The 25421-nt window shown below is 31.7% G+C and overlaps 1 protein-coding gene across 1 annotated transcript; it reads right to left on the minus strand.

Moving 5' to 3' along the window:
* Positions 1-956: 956 nt before the first annotated feature.
* Positions 957-19859, minus strand: LOC148299558 (facilitated trehalose transporter Tret1-like). Its single transcript, XM_088275942.1, has 5 exons — positions 19528-19859; positions 18502-18581; positions 16621-16781; positions 5882-6057; positions 957-2434 (listed from the first exon to the last, which is right to left on the minus strand). The coding sequence occupies exons 1-5, from the start codon at positions 19691-19693 to the stop codon at positions 1503-1505; spliced, it is 1515 nt and encodes a 504-aa protein (XP_088132068.1). The 5' UTR covers positions 19694-19859; the 3' UTR covers positions 957-1502.
* Between the last annotated feature and the right edge of the window lie 5562 nt (positions 19860-25421).

Consider the following 25421-nt stretch of genomic DNA (forward strand, 5'->3'; position numbering starts at 1 on the left):
TAGCTTCCCTTGCCTTCGTGCAATTAACGATCAAGATAACAACTGCACCCTACAACCAGTGCGGAAAAGGGTTAAAAAAATTAATGCAATGTAAACTTCGTTTTAAACAATTTTTGGTTCAATTACAACCGGTTTCAAAAAAAGGCCTTGTCTTCTTTGGGGATGGATACGAGCTACGTTAGGTGAAAACAAATTTTGTAAAAACTAACTTATGCAGGGGTTATCAGAGAGATTAGAACGACTCATCAATATATCTTTAAAAACGATCGTCGCCTTTTCCGTATTTATGCATTTCCATATACGTACCCGCCGATTTTTCCTGCTTTTCGATTATGTCAAGTTTTCCTCGGTCTTCTTCTGCTTTTATCGCCAACCACGTTTGCCTCATAAATTAATTTTACTGTTTTTTCTTCACTCATTAGATTCACATGTCCAAACCACCTCATCACACAGTCATGCATACATCACCATTTGAACATCTATAATACATGCTTCACTTCCATACATTATAGCTGAAACCGGAACTCCATATTGTGTTAAGGATACGTGGAAAGAAATTAGTTATTGACATATCGCTCGCTCCTTTCAAGAACGTCATAAATCAAAAAACATGATTTTTCAGGAGAACGTTTTTAAAGTATGAAAATATATTAAAAATAAATATTAAGCCACTTATTGAACGTTTTACTGTGCAACAGATTTTTAAGGTAAAACTTGAAGGTTTTTTCTCCATTTAAAAAATATTTAGTTTGTTTTAAAAAATATTAAACAATACATTTTCATAAAAATGCAAAAACAACATTTTTTGCTCTGTAGCGGGTAAATATTAAGTTAAAAATATGCCTCTTTTGCTGGGATATAGTACATTTTCTGGGCATTCCGAAAACATGCACAACTGAAAATTGACAAATTTTGATTTATGACGTTCTTGAAAGGAGTGAGCGATATTATACGAGTATTTTTGCATCTCAATTTATTTGGTTACTTTGGGAAATAAAATGAGTAAATAAATATTAGACAAAATTATTTTCCCTTTTATTTAAAAAAAATACAAAAAATCAAATGAATACAAAAAATAATATTATTTTTTGACACCTCATCAAAGATGAAGAAGAATATAAATGACTGGGTATCAACGGGTCTGACGACCGTCATAGGCTGGTTTAAGTGATATTTTTACACACGTGTAACATTCACCAATTCTACCCATTATTGACAACCACACTACTCAAATTCTTGGAACTTTTAGATATACGAACCAATTTCAAAACATTATTCTTGAATCACTAGATCTTCATTAGAGACATCTATTGGTGAGATGCAAAAAATAAGTTAAGATAAATGCAATAAAATATAAATATGTATACGTATGTACATGTATCCTGACATACTAAAAAACGACTGTTAAGTATGGTTATTTCAACGTATGAATTGCAAGGGGTACTCTTCTCGCATGTAAATTTATGAAAAAAAATGGCTCCATATGAATTCGTTGATAAACCCTATTTCGATGAAACTGAGACAGTCTCTATCTCAATAATATGCCTGTGTCGTCTCACTCCCCTCTTTCTACTCAATTCATTGTGAATGTGTACAATAGTCTTTCCTTTAGTTTCAGGAACAATGAAATATACAAAAACAGCAGCGATTCCGCAGATAATTCCAAAATCACACAAAACCCATCCAATCCCAATCTTATCAACCGTATTGTTAAACAAAGCCGTCACCAAAAATGCCATGAACCAATTTAAACCAGCCGAAATAGCTGTTGCTCTGCGCTTGATGTTAATAGGAAATAACTCTCTCAGCATCAACCATGGGATTGGACCAACGCCAACAGAATAGAAACTCACAAATATCGACAAGCACAGGATTGGAACCCAGACCCCTTTGGTATCATCGACCATGGCATTTAAATGAAAATATACTCCTAAAGAACCCATGCTTATTCCCATGATCAAATTCGAAATTATCAACATCGGTCTTCTCCCGGAAGACATGAAGAACATCGCAGACAAATAAGTCGACACGACTTGGGTGAGACCAACAATTATAGTAGAGTATTCTTTGATTCCCACGCTTCTAAAGATCTGCCCTAAGAAGAAAATGATGGCTGTAATCCCTGTCAACTGCTGGAAGATCATCAAGGCAAATGCAATAAACAGGGCTTTGATATTGGACCTCGTTGCTATCAGATCTTTGAAGGTTCCTTCCTTGGATATGGATTCCTTGATGTAGTTCTTGATCGACTTGAGTTCTTCGTCGATGTCGCATCCGGCTCCTCGGAGGTAGATGAGACTGTTTCGCGCTTCTTCCGTCTTGCCTTGCGACATGAGGTACACTGGGGACTCGGGCATGAACAGGAACCCCAGGAAGTACACAGCGGGGAAGGCAGTGCATATCAAGGACAAAATTGTCACATCTTGCACTAAACCTGGAAATAAAAATAACAGTAACTATTAGCTTTCAAATCATTTATGCTTTAGGCGTGTGAATCGAACGAGTGAATAAAAAAAATTAAATAAATGTTTGAGGCAAAAGTCATTGGAAAGAATAGCAGAGGAAGACCTAGGAAAATTCAGCATGATTAAGTATTTCAAATGAAAGTGGTTGGATAAGAATTTAAAATAATCTGTGAGCATGTTAATGTGAAGAGATTCATGAATATGAAAGCGACGATAATTGTGTATAAAGACAGATTGGTGTGGCGTTCTATTCTCTCAGCTTAGTGACTCTTTTTTATGAAGATTGCATAGCTTGTTTTAATACGCCTTATAGGTAGGTATCTCAAAACAAACTTTGCAAAATTTTTAAGAATGAGAAAATGATAGTCTGAGTATTATTAGTGATTAAAACCTGTTATTGCTTGGAATCCATCTTAGTTTTATAAACATTTTTTGAACATTCATCATTATGCCCATGATATGTAAAACTCCAGCAAACATAGTAATGAACCTTTCACATAAAGCGACATCTTTTGAGATTCTAACAAAATAAAATGACTGAAATCTTTATTGAACAATAACTATACATTTTAAAAAAGTCCTAAATAAAAATAATAAAAAAATGAATGGATAAATATTTCGGAATTACCTAGTACACAAAATATAAAGTAATCGCTCAATCCAGCCATTAAAAAATTATAAGTCTTATTCTCTTCAAATGAAAATGAATTCGAGGAGTTTAAATATATATAAAAAAAGGAAATAATTGTTGATAATTTTAACGGGCATTTTCGTAAAATACAACCCAAATATTTATTATTTATGGACTGTGTAATTTAATTTTATATTTTTAACAAAATTTTGACCAAGCTGGTCATACATATGATTGTTATATGGAAATGTTCTAAATAAATGAATAAATATTTGAAAACACCTAATCTCGTATATGAAAGAAAACTGGAAGAGAATATAACCTACGTATTGAAGAATATAATATAAAGCTCGCTCCTTTCAACAACGTCATATATCAAATATCGTCAATTTTCAACTGTACATGTGTTCGGAATACTCAGAAAGTGTATCCCAGCAAAAGCGGCATATTTTAAACTTAATATTTACCCGCTACAGGGCAGAAAGCGTTGTTTTTGCATTTTGAAGAAAAGGTATTGTTTAATTATTTTTTAAATAAACTTGATATTTTTCAAACGGAAAAAAAACATTCAGGTTTTACCTAAAAAGATCTGTTTCACAGTAAAAAGTTTAATAAGTGGCTTGATATTTATTTTTAATATATTTCATTATATTTTAAACTTTTAAAACGATCTCCTGAAAAATCATGTTTTTTTTATTTATGACGGCGTTGAAAGGAGTGAGCGATATTATGTAGTTATAAAATTTACCTCACATAGTTGTATACTATTATTTCGGAGACAGAATTTTTCAATGATGTAGATTCCCGTTTTTTCATATTCTGAAATATACGGTTATCTTCAAAAAACATCCCGTCTAGTTTTGAAAGGGGTTGTCAAAAAATCAATGTGAAAATCCCATAAAAACAATACATTTCCAATATCTTTTGATTGAGTATTCGTTCTGAGACTTCCAGATGGCTTTGGAAACCGATTTTATAGTTTTACGCACTAAAAAACCGTTTTTATTCGACATGGATATCCACTTATTTTCCACTCCGCGTCATATTCGAGGTTAATAAAAATGAATCGCTTTTGGATACATATTTGAAAACTTAACTTATGTTGGAGTTCTTTTATATCCTGCTTTAGAGTAATTTTATATTATTTATTTGCTCTAACCGACCAGGCGTTGCTGTGTATCGGTCTGGCTTTAATGGAAAAGAAATAAAAGGGCATTTATTTCTCATGTTGACAAGATGGCTATGATGTCTATAAGAAAGTAGTATACCTGTACTGGAAAAGAGACGTGTCCAACAGACAACTATAGAAGTCCAAGAGGAAATCCGTGATAGTTCATAAGGAACTGCCACGAAAAGTGGTATGATAAAAAATAGTGAAGGATATTGACACCATAAACCAAGCTAGGACACAAAATGCCGAACCCTCTTCTAGAGGATCGGTTAATTTGTTGACGACGGACAATAGTCCAGATTCTCCTGAGGAGTTTTGCGTGGTTTCTTCACAGCAATAAGCAAATTTTGAGATGTTCCTGATTGGTCCACACTAGATCATCCTTCCTGTTTCCAACACTGATTAAATATAAACCTCTTTACTTATTTATTTTTTTACAAAAATGTTCTCTTCGTTTAACTCTTAACGTTTAACCTCGTGCATGTTTAACTTCGGCTCGTAACGCATGTTTGTGCTGAAACCTTAAGTGCATGTTGGTCTTCGGGTCGACCAAAAATCGCGTGTGTTTAACATTTTGTGTAGTTTTAAGTGTGTAAATGGTGCTATGGTGGTGAAGGGTGGTATTGTTTGCATGCTGTAGTAGTGATTTTCCTGACGAAGAGACGGGTACGTCTCAAAACCGGTAGACATAAAAATCTCGGTGAGTGGCTTTATACTTATATTATTAACATTTTTGTAAAAAAATAAACAAGTAATAATGACTAACCACAAAGTAAATGCTTTAAATATTAATACTGTTGAGAATATTAAACCTCTTAATCAAGTTGGAAGAAAAAAAATCCATTTAATGATCTTTAAACCCTCTACATAATAACAAGTTAAGTAATAAATGCAACTCTCATAAAAAAAAAAGTCCAAGAGCAAGAATCCAAGAGGGAAACCGCTGTCGAATATCGGATACAAGATAAAGACATGACATAAAGTACAGTCAATCTACAGTTATTTCACCTCTAGTTGTTATGTTTTTTTTTGCAAATATAAATCAGCGGTAAAGTAAATATGAACATAAATAAAATAAAATAAAATAAATATGAATTTAAATAAATCAGAGGTAAAATAAATATAAACAGACCGTAGTAAACTTTATAAAATGAAATAACTTTGTTATAACCACTTTTTTAATTGATACAATTTAACATTTAACATTTAATTTTTCAACAAGAACCTTGTCATCATCAGGGTTTTTATTAATTCAAAAACATTAAAAACATTATAATACTCTCACCAAAAAACTTCGTAAAAATCCTAAATGTAATAATCGTAAAAATCCTAACATTTAGGATTTTTACGGAGTGTGTGGAAGTTTTTATGGTGAAAGTATTAAAATATTTTTAATGTTTTTGAATTAATATAAACCCTGATGATGACAAGGTTCTTGATGAAACCGGTAGGTTGAATTGTTTCAATAAAAAAGTGGTTATAGCAAAGTTATCTCATTTTATAATGTTTATAAAATGTGCCACAAAGTATCTGCGGAAAACATTCAAGAAAAGACAGTAGTAATTTTAAAACTATCTTTCATTTTTAACCGGAAATTTGATTGGCTTTTATTACCTGCAATGTACCCTGCCAAGATGCCAGCCGTGAGCTGCAACTGAGAGCAGTGCGCCAGGGCCGCCCTCACGGTGGGCTGCGCCAGCTCGGCCACGTAGGGTGGCACAGCTACCGACAGGGCGCCCACGGCCATACCGCCTACAAATCGGCCCACGTAGAAACAGTATACGGATGTGCTGAAATGGAAATATATAGACAAACACATATTACATATCTCTCAACAGAGGAAAAATACTCTTTATGAGGTGAACATATGGGGGAAAATTGGATGCTGGTTATTCTGTGCGCTGAAGGCAGAGAAGACCTAATGAAGCTGGTGACAAAGGTGTATAATGTGTGCAAGGAAAATGATTTTCTGTTGAATAAGAAGCAAAAGCAAAGTTATGGTACTGTAAAAAGGTGAATTTAAATTGAACTGAAACTTTAAAATTCTGAGTTTAAAATAAACATTACACGGATTTGCTGAAGTGGAAATATGTTTAGACAAATATATACTACAGATCGGTATAGACAAACATATACTATAGACCAGTCTGATTATGTCGGTTACGACAAAACCAGGTTGCTGGTCAAATAAAATTAATGTGGAAAAAATTACATAGTTGTTATTTTATTCTATAAAATGCAGTTCCACCAAGAAATGTCAGTACAAAACTTAAATATTATACTATAGACGTCTTACCAGAGGCGTCATACTCTATTTGAGGGAAAAATATAATATGAGGAAAAAATTGTATGCTGACAATGCGGTGATAGACTGTTAAGAAAAGTGTGTTTTCTATTTTCTTAAATTTATTTTTTCTCATAAAACCGAGCCAAAGTAACGCTCGGATGGGTATAGCTAATTAAATAAATAAATAATATATGAAAAAAACTTTTGTTGCAACAAAATAACATATTTTCTACAATTTTTTTTAGTTTTTTTGTTATTTAAGTTTATTTTTCCATTTTCGTTCTGCTTCGATACGAATATGTGAGTACATCAAGCATCATGACACATTCCACTTCCGGCGTTCGACATATTTCCTAAAAGCCTTTTCACATTCATTTTTGCCATTATTTTTTTTTCTACATTTTCATACCAATGTTTTTTTAGCTAACATACTATCGCTCACTTCTTACAACAACGTCATAAATCAAAAATCGTAAATTTTCAGTTGTGCATGTTTTTGGAATGCCCAGAAAATGTACTATATCCCAGCAAAAATGGCATATTTTAAACTTAATATTTACCCGCTTCAGGGCAGAAAGTGTTGTTTTTGCATTTTGAAGAAAAGGTATTGTTAAATTATTTTGTTAATTATACTAAATATTTTTCAAATGGAGAAAAAAACTTCAGGTTTTGCCTTAAAAGATCTGTTGCATAGTAAAACGTTTAATATATGGCTTGATATTTTTTTTAATACGTTTTATTATATTTTTATACATTAAAAACGATCTCCTGAAAAATCAAGTTTTTTGATATATTAAGTTGTTGAAAGGAGTGAGAGATATATGTAAGATAAAATACGTAATGCTTTTATAAAAACTCATAAATGTAAGCTAAAACCCTTTGTGTCGAGTCATAATCAATGTTTTAGCATTTTTTTATTTTTTTTATTTATTTAATAGGGTAACATTTATTGATACAATTTCTATACATTTGTTCATATGGCAATCTTATAATTTTAGTTTCGCTGTTCCTTTCCAAAAAAGAGACTGAGCTCTTGTGCTTGGAGAGGGACTTACACTTAAGGTTTATTGTTTTATGATTTAAATGTTACTTTGTTTTAAAATCACTTTAAATATTTTATTGTAACTTAATCATAATGTCTACCGGTTTCGAAGCAAACCGCTTCTTTATCAAGACTGATTAATACTAAAGCTAATCGCTTCTTTATCAAGACTGATTAATACTAAAACACTACGCTTCTTTACCTAACCGTCAAAATATTTTGAATATTGTACAGTGTTTTAGTATTAATCAGTCTTGATAAAGAAGCGGTTGGCTTCGAAACCGGTAGATATTATAATTAAGTTATAATAAAATATTTACAGTGATTTTAAAACAAAGTTACAATTTAATTATAAAATGGAAGATCACAAAAGTAGTGCTTCAAATATAAATTATAAGAATATTGTTTTATTTGATTAATGGTATAATAGTATTTTTCTTTTCTTTTAGATATTTTAGTAATGTTTTGAACCCGTCTTGTATAACTCGCAGTTCCCATTGCTAAGCTAACATTTATGCTCTATTTTTTATCTTCTTAACATGTGTTCGACCAAAAGCCACTTATGGGATTGAGGCAAGAGCAGATACTTCTAGAACAAAATATCGACTTCGAACTTCCGAGATGAAGACTCTCCAATCCATACATTGCGAGACCGAGTAAGAAATACTGACATCCGGAGCATGTGTGAGACGGAGGATATCGTGAGGTGGGGACGACAACGAAGGCGATACTGGAATGATCATGTAAACAGAATTTCAGATCACAGACTTCCACGTATCGCTCTTCAAGGAATCCCTGAAGGATGCAGACCCCCAGGCAGACCTCCGAAAAGGTGGAAAGACAGCTGGGAGTCAACATCCCAAGATGATCCTTAGGATCTAGAAAAAGAAGAAGAAGAATACTTTCATCCTTATTTTTTGCCAACTCTTTGCTTTGCCACCATAATAATAATAATAAAACCCTTATCCGCACCCCAGTGGTGCATAGGGCACTGCTTCATATAAACGCAGTGTTATCTTGATCGTTTACACATGAAGGAAAGGTGATCATTCCTCCGCTTCAGGTACCAGTCCAGGGTTATATTGAATAAATATTACAGTAAAAAAATATCACTTATATTGATTTGACCCCCCCTGGAAATCGAACCTAGGACCTCCAGAACGGTAGCCGAGCGTGCTGACCATTACACAACGGAGGCGGACAAATACTGCTACCATACACGAGATTTATTACTAGGACTCCAGCTGTTTAGCTGCAAGATCCTTACAAATAAAAGCGTCTCTGCTAGATAAAACCTTTTCTCAATTCAACATAGATGGGTGTTATGAATTCAAATGTACTGTGTCATGAGATCAATATATATAGAAGACCTAAAAATTTGAAAAATGTGGTTGTCCTATTTAGTATAAGTCTCATGATCTGGAGTAGATTAAGGACGTATACCGAGGTTCCACTGTATGTCCAAATACTTGTTCACAAATTTCGGTTTCTCCACTAGGAGTTACATTTTTGTTCAAATTTTATATTCTTTATAGAAAACCATTTGTTTTTTTTCGATAGTGAAACAGTCAGATGAGTGGTATCTTGTGTTGGGACTTGTCTAAATTATTCCCTCAACTATCTTAGCTATCCTTAGGGATCTATCCAATAACATAATTTAGAAAGACGATCCACCCAAACTCCTTAAATAATTGAACTGAGTTTTGAGCACTTGTTGCGAGATTGGAAGCAAGGATATTTTTATATTAATATTTTTTACAACATTTTGAGTATGTCCATATACTTGTTCACAAATCCGGATTATCTCCAATAATAACAATAATATAATAATTATCAAAATAATAATAAAACCCTTATCCGCATCACAATTATAGTCAAGTAATAATTAAATATTATTTTTTAAACCCTTATCCGCACCCAATGGTGCATAGGGCACTGCTTCATATAAACGCAGTGTTATCTTGATCGTTTACACATGAATGATAGGTGATCAGCCCTCCTCTTCAGGTACCAGTCCAGGGTGATATTGAATAAATATTACAGTGAAAAAAACACTAATATATATTTGAACCCCCGTAGGAATCGAACCCGGGACCTCCAGAACGGTAGCCGAGGGTGCTGACCATTACACTACGGAGGCGGAGCGGAATATAATTATTACAAAATAAATATAATTATATGTTATCATAAAACCAGTCTTCTATATTAAAGCCCCGTAAATACCCAGACTTCCATATTATTTTAATTTATATTTGAAGCACTAACTTTGTGATTTTCCATTTTCATAATTAAAATATAACTTTGTTTTAAAATCACTATAAATATTCCGCCGTATATTAAATGAGTCCGCCTCTATAGAGTAATGGTCAGCAAACTCGGCTACCGTACTGGAGGTCCCAGGTTTGATTCTCAGGGGAGTAAAATAAATATAAGTGATTCTTTCACTCTAATATTTATTCAATGCTACCTCGGACTGGTACCGGAAGCGGAGGACTGATCACCTTACCTTCATGTGTCAACGATCAAGATAACACTGAGTTTATGTGATGCAGTGCCCTATGCACCATTGGGGATTTATTATTATTATTATGATCTACCTTCAGTACAGTAGTCGAGCTCGCTAACCATTCAGTACGAGGGCAGACATTATCGACAATTCTCTAGTCATCCATTTTCTTCACCTCAGATCGAGACCCTTTCTAAATCTTGCTAATTATACATGACTCAGCGCTTTAAGGTAATGACATCTTGAAAATGCTTTAAAAAAACCAAATGACTAAAGTTGAAGAAGTTGTTAATTTACGTACTATGTATTTCAAACAACATTTTGAGTATGTCCAAATACTTGTTCACAAAATCAAAAGCATTTAAACACACTCAAAATGTTGTAAATAAATTATCTGGTCGAATTATAAGCTTAAATAATAAAAATGGAAATGATATTTTCTAGCGTTTCTCATATGTGTGATTATAATCCATAAACCTGATCGTGACAAGTTTTTCTCGATCTTCCTCTGCTCTTTTTTCCACCTACATTCGCATCATAAAGTTTTTTTACCGTTCTACCTCACTCATTCATTCCACATGTCCAAACGTCAAATCATCAGGTATGGCAAATACTTGAAAGCAGGTAAGGTTAGGAGTCGAAATAATCGGCGGGCATGTATGAGGAGATGCATGAACGTGGAAGAAGCTAAATGTTTGCAAAGACAGAGTGCTGTGGCATTTTATTGTCGCCGCCTACGCCTGCTGGGAAGCAGCGTGATGGTTAGTTAATTTTATTTGGACAATCTCAAAATGTTGTTAACAATTTTTAATTAAAAATTCAAATATTTGGCCGACCAACTTCTGGTATCCCATTAGCGATGTGTGGTTTATGTTTGTCCCGTAATAATAAGCTGTCAAAAGTTTGTTTTCATCCCTTGACTCCGGGGGTTGGTCGGTAAACCCACCCCGTTGGCCAGAAGGATTACGGAACGAGAACACTACCGTTAGAGGTGGCGTAAATAAGGCTTTTTAATTCAGGATGTGGAGTAAACCCATAGAGCCTCTGCACAGCGTGTAATGTATGAAGCCTTGCCGAAAATTTGACCCACATATTTACATGGATTTAAAATACTATTTTACAAACATGTCGCTCACTCCTTTCAAGAACGTCATAAATCAAAAATCGTCAATTTTCAGTTGTGCGTGTCTTCGGAATGCCCAGAAAATGTACTATATCCCAGCAAAAGAGCCATATTTTTAACTTAATATTTACCCGCTACAGGGCAGAAAGTGTTGTTTTTGCATTTTGAAGAAAAGGTATTGTTTAAAAATTTTTTTTAATACTTTAAATATTTTTCAAATGGAGAAAAAACCTTCAAGTTTTACCTAAAAAGATCTGTTGAAAAGTAAAAAGTTTAGTAAGTGGCTTGATATTTATTTTTAATACAATGTATTATATTTTTAAAGTTTAAAAACGTTCTCCTGAAAAGTCAAGTATTTTGATTTATGACGTTCTTGAAAGGAGTGAGCGATGTGTGCTACTATTACTATTACCATCATGACGTTTCCCTGCAGTCACTCCTAGCCTTCTTTACATCCGTACATCTAGTTATACACATCCTCCAAATAAGTAGGAACTTAATCATTCTTAATCTATTTTTGTGTATGTGTATAAGTGTGTATATATATATATATATATATTTATATATATATATATATATACATTGCTAAGGTTGCTCATATTGTCCTGAAGAAGAGACGTGCCTTGAATACAGTGGGCGAAAATCTCGGTTAATGGTTTTATTATAATAATATGTAAATTATTTAAAATTGCTATTTTGAATAATTAACATGGCACCATGTTCGTAAAACATAAGTTTACCTCAAGGGCGCTTAACATTATTTAATCTTCATAAAACATTTTGTGATTAATTTTTAACAAATGTTTTACTTAGTAAATACCACTATTTCCTAAAATCTACTGTGAGAAGTGTTTTGATGCATTTACGGTGTCACAATAGATTTTAAGAAATCGTGGTATTTACTTCGTAAAACATTAATTAAAAATGGATAGATTTTACTACAAAGAGACTGCCGAATCAATTAATGAAATTTTGTGATTCGTTTAAGAATTCTTTTAAGTTTAATTTTTTATCTTTTGTTAAAATTCTCAAGATTCCACACAAGCCGAACCATATTCTTCCATTTCTCCGAAATAGAACTCCATTTCATCGTCATTTTAACCTAGAAACAAAGTGAGAACTTAAATAAATGGAACAGGAAACCAGATACGTTGAAGAGGTCTTTAAGAAAATAATAGTTCGGGAGACACCAGAATCTTGAGAGACATTCGAGCAATGTTGGACGACACCCAAAAACCTAGCAAAATAATAATATTATCACGTTATAATTGTACCCATAGTAATACTCGTTTAAAGAGCTAGAATAAAATACAGTAATGTTTCAGCTAACGACTATCACACGTTTCCTGAAGGGATCCGTCCTACGAATTTAAATAAGTATTTTCTTTCAGGCACTCGTATGAAGGTAATATATCTGTAATTGACCAAATAAAAAAAAAACAAAACATCTCAACATAGCTGAAGAAGAATATGAAAGTCTGAGGCTGAGAAGTCTGAAAGTGACTGATTTACGGGAGTTTCGTTCGTTAAGTGATCGCTTTACACACGTGTTACATTCACCAACTTTCCCATGATCGACAACCACACTTCACAAATTTTTGATACTTCTTGATATACTGATCAAACCCGTACGAAAGTATGCGTGATTTCACAAAAGCTATCTATATTGGGATGAGGAAAGCTTTTGTGAAAAATGTTTTTGAAGGAAAGCCTATGAAATAAGCCTTATAAATGCCCATATTTCCATATTCGTCTTCATCTATGTTGAGATGTTAAAAAAGTGTATAAAAACTCCTTATTGGAGATGATCCACACGTTAAAAATACCTTTAAAAAAAAAAATATCCTCATTAAAACCATTGTAAATAAGTGGATAAAGGGTGAATGTAGGGAATAGAATTTATGACGGTTTGATCAGATTGTAAATAAAAATGTGTGCATGGGAGCTTATTTGGGTGTTTACAGCGGATTGCTAGTACGGTAGCGGTCAGGCCAGGAGTCATATTAATCAATATGTATGAGAAAATACATGATTTGAAGAGGTGAAGAATGTTTTCAATGACAGAATAGTATGACGTTCTATTCCCTCTGCCTACCCCTACGGTAAAGGGGATGTTTGGATAGTTAGTTAGTTTTAAGCCCGAGATCTCGAACGTTGAAATTCATAACGCGGACGACACGCAAGAGGTCTGACGTGTTTTCGCACACGATTGTTTTTTCATAAAATACTCCTTTATTGAAATTTAACTGTTTATAGAATATATACGTTTTTTTTTAATTGTATTGAATTTTATTAAGTTCCTTGCCTTTCAAAAATTTTTCTTTTTAAAATCATATATTTATTTTGAGGTAAAACTTATTTTTTCAATACAAAAACGGTGTTTTAAGATAAAATCCAATACGTCAAATGTTACCTGAGTTTAGAGAATAAAGTTGCGATTTATCGTATATTTGGCCCTTATTTTATATATGTTGTTTATTTTGTAATATTTTTAAATCATTTTTGCAAGCCCAAGTATCATATTATATTTAATTGTTAGTAATTTTGACAAAAATGAAGTGATAAACTTAAAAATTTGTGTCATTGATATTGAAAATATAATAAACGTTGACGTAGAGTTTAATGTAAAGTTTCCGATACTATCTACCCTTATATAAAACAAAGGGATAATTAACCCCGTATTGTGGGTTGCCCTATTTCAAACGAATTTGAAAGGGGTCGAGTTTAGTTCACAACTCAATAATACTATATAGTTTACGACAAACCTACAAAATGTCTTCCGTTTTACCCTCGTCCGCACCCGATAATGCATAGGGCACTTAACCAAATTGATGCAATGCAAATTAAGTTGATCGTTAATTATAAAAAGACAAGGTGATTAGTATTACGCTTCAGTTACCTGTCATACAGTCCAGGGTAACATAAAATAAATATAAGAGTGAAAAAACACCTCTTTTCATTTTGTTCACCTAGGAATCGAACCCGGGACATCAGGCATGGAAGCCAAGCGTGGTAACCACTACACTATGGAGGTGGCTATATTTATATCATTTTTTGACATCTCATCAAAGATGAAGAAGTCTGTGTATTTACAGGGGCTGACGACCGTCATAGGCTGGTTTAAGTGATCACTTTACATACGTGTAACATTCACCAATTCTACCCATTATTGACAACCACACTACTCAAATTCTTGGAATCTCATCTTTGATGAGATGTCAAAAAATAAAATTAAAATAACTCCTGTAGTTGGAGATGATCCAGATTTTGTGAACAAGTATTTGGACACACTCAAAATGTTGTGAACCCGGGTCCTCCAGAACGGCAGCTAAACACACTTACCATTACACCACGGAGGTATACACAGATCTCAAATCACATGCCAAAAACATGACAAAAACCCGATAAAAATGAAGACAGCGAAATTATTTCATGGCTGCAAATTACTCATAAATGCTTGCGATATGAGCTCACTACACAAGGAAAAAATATGTATTAGCATTCGTATAACGAAGATTTTAAAATCCTGTCAGTATTTGGGCGAGGATTTCCAGTAATTTCTCTAACATTAAATTATTTTTACAAAGAAGTACTAATAAAAAGAAGAAAGATTTGCTGAAACTGTGTGATACTGGTGCAATTCCACGGGAATACATGTAGTATGGGTGGTGCAGATCACTTTCTGTCAGCAATAAAGAAGACAGAGCACCAGAACCAAACTTAGATTCTGAATCTGAGCCAGAATAATACTTCTTTACTTTTTGTTTATTTAATAAAAAAAAATGTTATGTTATGGAAAAAAATATGTTTGGTTACCAGCTAGTTTATTTTCCAAAAAAAAGTTCCTTTCCTATTTTAAATTAATAAAATAAAATGCTTTGAATTAAAATTTTGTATCTGTCACTAACGTTTCCAATCTTATTCTACGAATCAAAAGTGACTATCTGCATTTTTCCCAGATTAATGCCTGGAAAAAGTGATTAACTGCTTTAAGTTATTTAAAAAACTTTAGGATAAAAAAATTCTAAAATAATATTTCCTTATTTCAATATTGATAAACATCTCTTTTCACACAAAAATAATCACAATCGCGAATCATTATTTCCTTGTTTTTAATACGGTTAAATGGCATTCCTGAACATTTTACATTTTGTCAGTTGGTCACTTTCTCCTGTACGACTACAATATATTGTATACAATACAAGGAAATAAGGAAATAATGCAAGGCTAAGATAAATATTATTGACAAAATTAAGATAGGTGTGTTGAGGTGGTTTGAACGTGTGGAACGTATGAGTGAGGAATGAACGGTTTAATAAAAACAGATGGAAAAAGAAGCAGAGGAAGACCGAGAAAACCTTGTCACCATCCAGAATTTCAAATGCTTGAAAGTGGTTAGGTCAGGAGTCGGATTAATCAGAGGATATGTATGAACGTGGAAGAGGTATAGAATTTTTGCAAAGATAGGGTGGTATAGCGCTTTATTCTCTCTGCCTACCCTTGCGGGGAAGCGGCGTGATCGTAAGTTAGTTAGTTAGTTTAATTGTTGGGCAATATATCCAAAATTAAACAAGGTTTATTGGATTGAATTCTACTTTTATTTATGTATATGTTAATACGTGACGCGTTTCGTCTTATTTAGACATTATCAAACACATGTATTATGATATATTATTAGATTAAAAACCAATATTTTTAGCTTTTCCACTTTATTTTTATTTGACCAGAGACCGGGTTTCGTCGTTACCGACATTATCAGACTGGATGTCTGGATGGACCAGTCTGATGATGTCGGTAACAACGAAACCCGGTCGCTGGTCAAATAAAAATAAAGTGTTATTAGATTAAAACCAATATTTTTAGCTTTTCCACTTTTTTATTTGACCAGCGACCGGGTTTCGTCGTTACCGACATCATCAGACTGGTCCAGTCTGATGATGTCGGTAACGACGAAACCCGGTCGCTGGTCAAATAAAAAAGTGGAAAAGCTAAAAATATTGGTTTTAATCTAATAATAAATTAAAAATGCAATTCCATCACGAAGTGTCAGTGGATAATATAAATCTATTAAAAATAAAGTGGAAAAGCTAAAAATATTGGTTTTTAATCTAATAATATATTAAAATGCAATTCCATCACGAAGTGTCAGTGGATAATATAAAACATGTATTATGTATGTATTTGAGTGTTTGATAATGTCTTTATAAGACGAAACGCGTCAAGTATTAACATATACATAAATAAATGTGGAATTCAATCCAATAAACCTTGTTTAATTTTGGATATATTACCCAACAATTCAATATGGAATTTTACCAACTATCTGCAGTTACATTAAAAAAGTTAGTTGAACAAAATGAGTTAATTGAAATTGAGATTTGGTTGGAAAAGTCACCTGAGGGCAATCAGTAGCCAGGATACAACCATCGGCAGTGCTAAGCTCAGCAACGTTTTCTTTCTTCCGAACCTTTCTGCTATGAGCCCAGTTGGAATCGCTCCGAAGAACGCTCCAAGGTTCAAAAGGGAAGCGATCCATGAACTCTCGTATGACGATATCTAAAAAGTAAGAAAAAAATAAAGCTAAACTGGCAGTACACAATGGAAATCTGGTTCCAACCCCAATGTGTGGATGTAATTTAACCAGCTGCGTGACAAATATTAAATAAAACCCATTCGGGGATCCAAAATTAATGATCTGAGAAGGTACTTTATGGAAAGATATATCGCTCACTCCTTTTAAGAACGTCATAAATCAAAAAACTTGATTTTTCAGGAGAACGTTTTTAAAGTTTAAAAATATAACACAATGTATTCAAAATAAATATCAAGGCACTTATTGAATATTTTACTGTGTAACAGATTTTTTTAAGGTAAAACCTGAAAGTTTTTTCTCCATTTGAAAAATATTCAGTTTATTAAAAAAAATAATTAAACAATACATTTTTTTCAAAATGCAAAAACAACATTTTTTGCCCTGTAAATATTAAGTTAAAAATATATCTCTTTTGCTGGCATTCCGAAAACATGCACAACTGAAAATTGACGATTTTTGATTTGTGACGTTCTTGAAAGGAGTGAGCGATATATCTAGTGATAAGTCATACTTTCTTATTTTGATTTTACCTTATGTTTTTTAAATTTTCTCATTTGTTATATTTTCTCATTTGTTTATTTAAAATATGCTTCTTACCTTCTGTTATTCTCATTTATTTCTTTTAAATATGCTTCGCGTGCCTATTTATTATACCTGTTTATCGTTTTTATATTTTGCCATGTATTAGTATTTGTTTTGGTAATTTAAAAAAAAACTTTTTTTGTTACTTTATTATTTGTGTTCCAGTCTTGTTAACCTTAATCCCATGTCCCAAAATGATAAATAGAAATTACTCATCGGGAATATTAGATGTATATATGACTTATGTTTGTAATATGTTTTGAAATTAATAAATAAATAAATAAAACATGACGCTGAAAAGAAGGATGAAAGAAAATTAAATGCAGTCGGAATGTGATTCTTCAGTGCGGTAAAAACATATATGATAGGTGTTCAAATGGTGATAAAAGGAAAAATGCAACACTGAGATAAGCAATTTCGATTAAACGTCATGCATTTATCTCTTCCGTAAACTGAAACCTTAGATATGTCAGAATTCATATGTTAGTCACTTTACTTCCACAAATTGAACACTTATGTCACTAGGCGCCTGCAGGTCTTTTCTACTATAGACACAGCATTGTCAACATACCATTAACATAATATTATATTAAAATAATATTTTTATTCTCAGACGAATGTGCAACAAAACAATGTGTGATAGATGTTCGAATGGTGATATAAGGAAAGAATGCAAGGCTGTGATAAATATTATCGATGAAATTAGAATTAAACACTTGAATAAACCACTTTAATGAGTTTTATTTATATATACGACTAGTTTCAAAAACGACAGATGTTTTCATCTTCTGGTGCAAATTAAAACACACAATATATGTACCAGAAGATGAAAACGTCTGTCGTTTTCGAAACTAGTCGTATATATAAATAAAAATCATAAACGTGGTTTATTCAAATGTTTAATTTAAAAAAAAATTATCTTGTCATAATACCACAAAGTTAATGCCGAATCAATAATAATGAAATTAAGAAATGTGTGTAAAGATAGTTAGGACATGTGATTCGAATGAGTGAAGTAAGAAAAGTAAAACAAATTTATGCGGCAAATATGGTGGTAATATAGGCAAAGAAATACCAAGCAACATCATAATAAAAGCTCACCCTTAGACCAGACTGCAATAGCGGTAAGGCTGTAGACGTCCATGATAGAAAGGTTCCAGCCGAAAAAGCTCCAATAGTCACTGAAAGTGGTCATTAAACTATTGTTAATGTTCGATACAATTCGTTTCAGTGCCAAAATTATCGATTATTATTATAATTTATACATCGCTCACTCTTTTCAACAACGCCATATATCAAAAACCGTACATTTTTAGTTGCACATGTTTTTAGAATGCCCAGAAAATGAACTTTATCCCAGCAAAAGCGGCATATTTTAAACATATTTACCCGCTACAGGGCAGAAAATGTCGTTTTTTGCATTTTGAAGAAAAGGTTTTGTTTAATTATTTTGTTAAATATACCAAATATTTTTCAAATGGAGAAAAAACCTGTTGGAGAAAGATCTGTTGCATAGTAAAAAGTTCAATAAATGGCGTGATATTTAGTTTTAATACATTTAATCATATTTTTATTTATATATATAAATATATATATATATATATATATATATATATATATATATATATATATATATATATATATATATATATATATATATATATATATATATATATATATATATATATATATATATATATATATATATATATATATATATATATATATATATATATATATATATATATATATATATAAATCACAATGGGAATATTTTTGTGGACTCAAAGTAAAATTTTGTTGGTTATTTACTATGCGTGAGTCTTTATTAATCGCTTTACTTACCGTAGAACGGGGCTACTTGAACTTTGATGTGTTACTTGAGCCCAGTACAAAAAAAATCGATCGAAGTATCGTGACAATGAATCATGTCGATACGTTCATTATTGTAGACCAAATGCAGATTTAAATCTTTTTTTGTACTGGGCTCAAGTAACAAATCAAAGTTCAAGTAGCCCCGTTCTACGGTTTGTATTCTTAGACCAGTTTTATTTACATGAAAATTTTTGAATTATTTTTTCCACAATATAACTGCCGGATCAATATTAATATGTTTCGACATCTTACCTATGCCTGCTGCCAGGTATTGCGTTGTCTTATCTGAATGGTCATCATCTGTCTGCTCCATCACTTCCGGATCGTCTACGTCATCATCAGGATCTCCGACAGCCACCCCATTAGCTTCTTCTTCTTTTTGTTTCACTCCCTCTTTTTGTTCTAAGAAGGGGGTCATTTTCAGTCCCAATTTCACTCACTTTTAATAAACTTCAAAATCACCTAAATGTCACTTTGGTTTGCTTCGGGAAATCGGGTTTCGTTAACATCGGTAATATATTTTCCGTTTTTTTAGATCTTTGATACATAAATTTAATTTTGTGATTTTATTCCAAGCTATGATTCTGAAACAAGCGAAAGACATGATTAAATGATGTAAGATAAATGTTTTAATGGTGGTATAAGGAAGGAATGCAAGGCTGAGATAAGCATTATCGATAAAATTAAGAAAGATTTGGTAATACAGTTTAGACATGTGAATCGAATGAGTGAAGAAAGAATAGTAAATAAATTTATGAGGTGAATTAGTTGGAAATAAAAAAACAGACTGAGGGGGCTTGTGCACTACCCGGAATTTTAATAAAAGCGACTACGACACAGTGTATTCACCCACCGATCAAGAGCACCGATCCGAAGAAAGATGGACAAAAGCACAAGTCAATCCACGCCAATCTTCGTTTTAAAACGCTAACTCAAGTACCGGAAAGGTAAAATCCCGTGTAGTGCACAAACGCCCTAAGACCGAGGAAAACTTTGCAAGATGTGATTAGGTCAGGAGTTGGAATAATCGGAGGTATGTATAAGGAGATGCATGTGGCGAATATTGTTTGCAAGGATAGATAAGTGTGGCGTTTCATTCTCTCTACCTACCCCTGTGGAGAAGCGGCGTGATAATTAGGTACTCTGTTAATTAGTTAGCAAAAGACATATTTACAAAAATTTAAAAGGCAAAATAAAATGGCCTTTTTTGTAACATTATTCAAACCGATTTCGACAAACTCCATGTCTTTTTTCGGGGATGGATACGTACTAGACTTAAAACGGATTAATATCTTGAATTTTATATATAAAATATAATTTTATAATTACTTAATACACCATAAAATTTTATTTTAAATCTACTAATCACTCTATCTATTTGATTTTTAATTTTTTGTCAATTAACTTTGTAAAATGAACTCCTCCCTAAACACTGGATTCTCTATGAGAGAGGTAACTCATTATTTAAATATATGTACCGTAAAATACTTACAAATGCATGTTTCATTGAATATGTAAGTAAACATTTTTTTAAAATAAGTGAATAAAAATATTGTAGAACCAATGGTATTTTAGGTACCTACACAGAAAAAAGTAAATCACAAAAAAATATGTTGCATAAAAAGATAATAAATAATATCATAAAATAAAAATACTTTTTTAAATAATAAAATAAAATAAAAACATACTGATATGGTTTGATAAATAATAACGACAGATATTTTTAATCTGTCAAATTTAAAATAATTTCATAAATGTACTTGCAATTATCCTACCATAAAATTCATAAAATTCAAATCAAACCACCAGATATATGTATGAGCATATAATGTCGTTTTATATTATATTTTTATAAACCAATAAAAATGTGTCTTGTGTCTTCTAATATATTAAAATACAGAATATTATATACACTAAAAAAGACTAACTATTTTTTTGACATCTCATCAAAGATGAAGAAGAATATGGAAGTCTTAGGCTGTGAACAACCGTCTTAGGCTGATTAAAGTGATCACTTTGCACACGTGTAACATTCACCAATTGTACCCATTATTGACAACTACACTAGTCATATTCTTGGAAGTTCTATATATATGAACTAATTTAGAAACGTTGTTCTTGAATCACAAGAACTTCAATAGAAACATCTATTGGTGAGATGAAAAGAAGCCTTTTATTAAGCAGAAACTTTTATATTAGTATGAGATTCCTGGATTATAATCACATACTTGAGAAACGCCAGAAAATATCATTTAATTTTTTATTATTTTAGCTTGTAATTCGACCAGTTAATTTATTTAGTCTAACTAAAAGAAACCAAATATCACGCAGCTGGGAAGCAGAAGTAGGTAGAGAGGCTAGAAAGCCATACCGATCTGTCTTTGCTAACAATCTTTGTCTCCTCCACATTAAATGCATATCCTCATACATACCCGCCGATTATTCCACATGACTCCTGACCAGAAAACTAGTAAAAATATTTGACATATTTGATAATACCAAGTTTACTTCGATTTTGCTCTGCTTCTAACACCAACCACGTTCGCCTCAATTTGTTTAACTGTTATTTCTTCACTTATTCGATTCACATGCCCAAACCATCTCAACACACCTATCTTTATTTTATCAATAACGCTTATCTAAGCCTTGCATTTTTCATGCGTAAGTAATTGAAACACTCGATCGTGCCAAGTTTTTTTCGATCCTGTTCTGTTTCTATTACCAATTATGTACATTCGCCTGATAAATTTGTTTTACTTTTCTTTCATCAATCATTCGATTCACATACCCAAACCATATCAACACACCTTTCTTAATTTTATCGATAATGCTCATCTCAGCCTTTTATTTTTACCTTATATCACCATTCAAACATCTGTTATACATCGTTTCATCCAAGCATTGCACGCTTCGCTCACTCCTTTTATCAACGACATATATCAAAAATCGACAATTTTCGGTTGTGCATGTTTTCGGAATGCCCAGAAAATTAACTATATCCTAGCAAAAGAGGCATATTTTTAACTTAATATTTATCCGCTACAGGGCAGAAAGTGATGTTTTTGCATTTTGAAGAAAGGGTATTGTTTTATATTTTTTTTTAATATACTTAATATTTTTCAAATGGAGTAAAAACATTCAGGTTCTACCTAAAAAGATCTGGTGCATAGTAATAAGTTCAATATGTGCCTTGATATTTATTTTTAATACATTCTTTTATATTTTTAAACTTTAAAAACGATCTCCTAAAAAATCAAGTTTTTTTTAAATTTATGACGCGTTGAAAGGAGTGAGCGACTTACGGACTGATAAGCTTAAAATAATCTAAATAAAAAACAGAATAACAAAATGACTTCTTTCAAAGAAGTCGTTGTATTATATAATTCGGTTTTTTTAATTCAATATCCCGTGTCGAGTGATATAATATATGTATATTGAAGAACCAGTGTTATCTTAGTTAAAAGTAACATGAAATCATATAATAAAAGAGCGGTAAGATTCACAGAGAAAAGTTGCATAATGATGTTATTAATATTTTATAATTGCAAATTGCATTTTCAAGGCAAAATTATGCAGATAACGCATAACGCAGACGTTGCATTTTATCGTGTTATTCATCAATATACGAGTATACAGCTTCCGATTATTATTGTTGCGTTTTGTAAACACCGCTGTTGTTTTGACTAGACGGATAGGATTTTTTCTCGTTGTTTTGTTTAAAATTCCAATACAGGAAGGAATGTTTAATATCAATACGAAACGATCATTACAGGCACACTTCAAACAAACAAATCGATGTCTGGGTTCAGTCCACCCAACAATATAATACATATATATATATATATATATATATATATATATATATATATATATATATATATATATATATATATAATATATATATATATATATATATATATATATATATATATATATATATATATATATATATATATATATATATATATATATATATATATATATATATATATATATATATATATATATATATATATATATATATATATATATATATATATATATATATATATATATATATATTTATGTATATATATATATGTACATTTATATAGGAATAACCCGCAAAGCCTCTATTAGAGTCTTGTCTGCAGGTAGTAAGGATAGGGAAGGTAAATCTGAAAAATACATCACAAACACCCAGGCCAATTGAAAATAAATCTTTCTTGAATTTATTTTGCGCTTGATGGGAGTCGAACCTCCGACGCCAGTTTCGCGTTTGTCAAACATGTTTTTAAATATTCCCCGGTCTTCCTCTGCTCTTATTTCCGGCTACATATGCCCCATTAATTTGTTTTAAAGCTTTTTATCACTTATTCGATTCACGTGTCCAAACCTTTACAACCATATTTTCATAATAGTATCGATATTGCCTTTCTTGCCTTGCAGTCTTTCCTTATTTCACTACCGATAATCTATAATATATTCATCGTTCAGCCACAGATTCATCTTAGAGATCGCATTTCAGCTGAAATTATTTCAATTTATTTTTTCAAATATTAACAGAATTCATGAATACGGGTGTATTTCTTTTTATTTTTATGCTAACTGTTACATGACATATTTATTTTTTTCACAATTTAAAAATAATATAATTGATATCTTCCTGAAGATTTCCATGTAAGATATTTACATTTCCATTTTAATTATGAGTCTAAGCTTAGTTATTGTAATTAATTGGTGTTTTAAATGAGCACCGTGGTTTTGATTAATTATTTTTACAATAGCTAGCGAACATCTCTGGATTTCCCTCAATTATTTTGATTTGAATATAGAGTGAGGTTTATTTCAATAATTAATTGTTGTTTCGTTGGAAACCTACTTTGTCTTTACTTTTGCTAAGAGGGTAGTTCTCCATCTCTCTTCTTTTTCCAACCCCTATATTCGTCGAAAACTGTACTAAGCATTAATACAAACAGTAAAACAACACACCACAACACGCCACATAAGGCAAACACATTCAATTTTGAGCTTAATAGTATTTTCACTCTTTCTTGTTGTTATATGTTTTATAAATTGTTGTTCATAAATGTGAAATCAGTAAGTGGCCTCATTATCGGCATATTTTTATTATTTTTTGTTAATGGCTGTTGATTTCCAATAAATAAATTAATATATAAAATAAATTGAAGTGATTGATAAAACGTCTTATTGAACATTCTTAAAAAAATCATGGAAAAAAAATTCTGATTCAAAAAACGTCACGTATATATATATATATATATATATATAAATATATATATATATATATATATATATATATATATATATATATATATATATATATATATATATATATATATATATATATATATATATATATATATATATATATATATATATATATATATATATATATTTAAATAAATAAAATAATAATAATATAAAACCCTTATACGCACCCCAATGGTACATAGGTCACTGCGTCATAAACGCAGTGTTATCTTGATCGTTTACACATGAAGGAAAGGTGATCAGCCCTGCGCTTCAGGTACCAGTCCAGGGTAATATTGAATAAATATGACAGTGAAAAAATCACTTATATTTATTTTACCCCCCTTGGGAATCGAACCTGGGACCTCCAGAACGGTAGCCGAGCGTGCTGACCATTACACTACGGAGGCGGACAAACCTCGTTTTATTTCATTACACACGACTAGTTTCGAAAACTAACAGACGTTTTCATCTACAGGTAAAAAGTAACACTAACGAGCGATAAACCATTTACGTTTATATATATATATATATATATATATATATATATAAACGTAAATGGTTTATCGCTCGTTAGTGTTACTTTTTACCTGTAGATGAAAACGTCTGTTAGTTTTGCGAAACTAGTCGTGTGTAATGAAATAAAACGCATCAAATGGTTATTTTAAATCTGGGTTTTATCACATAGGAATAATTTTACCTGTAAGTGATAGACTTATGAACAAGGATTTAGTCAAACTCAAATATTGTATTTTAATATAAGAAATTTATTTTGACCCACCCCCCCTTGGAATCGAACCTGAGACCTCTAACACGGCAACTAAATGCGCTTACCACTTCACTACGTAAGTGGATTATTATATAATCATTCTTTAATCAAATCTTTACTTCTA

Source organism: Brachycentrus maculatus, unplaced genomic scaffold (assembly GCF_059751285.1).
Source record: "Brachycentrus maculatus isolate JH-2025_06_01 unplaced genomic scaffold, ASM5975128v1 h1tg001083l, whole genome shotgun sequence".
Classification (NCBI taxonomy): domain Eukaryota; kingdom Metazoa; phylum Arthropoda; class Insecta; order Trichoptera; family Brachycentridae; genus Brachycentrus; species Brachycentrus maculatus.

Excerpts from the sequence above, each read along its gene's own strand:
- LOC148299558 (XM_088275942.1), bottom strand. The coding sequence starts at position 19,693 with ATGACCCCCTTCTTAGAACAAAAAGAGGGAGTGAAACAAAAAGAAGAA. Across the intron at positions 18,582-19,527 it reads ATACCTGGCAGCAGGCATAG|TGACTATTGGAGCTTTTTCG; the intron begins GTAAGATGTCGA and ends GACCACTTTCAG. Across the intron at positions 16,782-18,501 it reads TATTGCAGTCTGGTCTAAGG|ATATCGTCATACGAGAGTTC; the intron begins GTGAGCTTTTAT and ends CTTACTTTTTAG.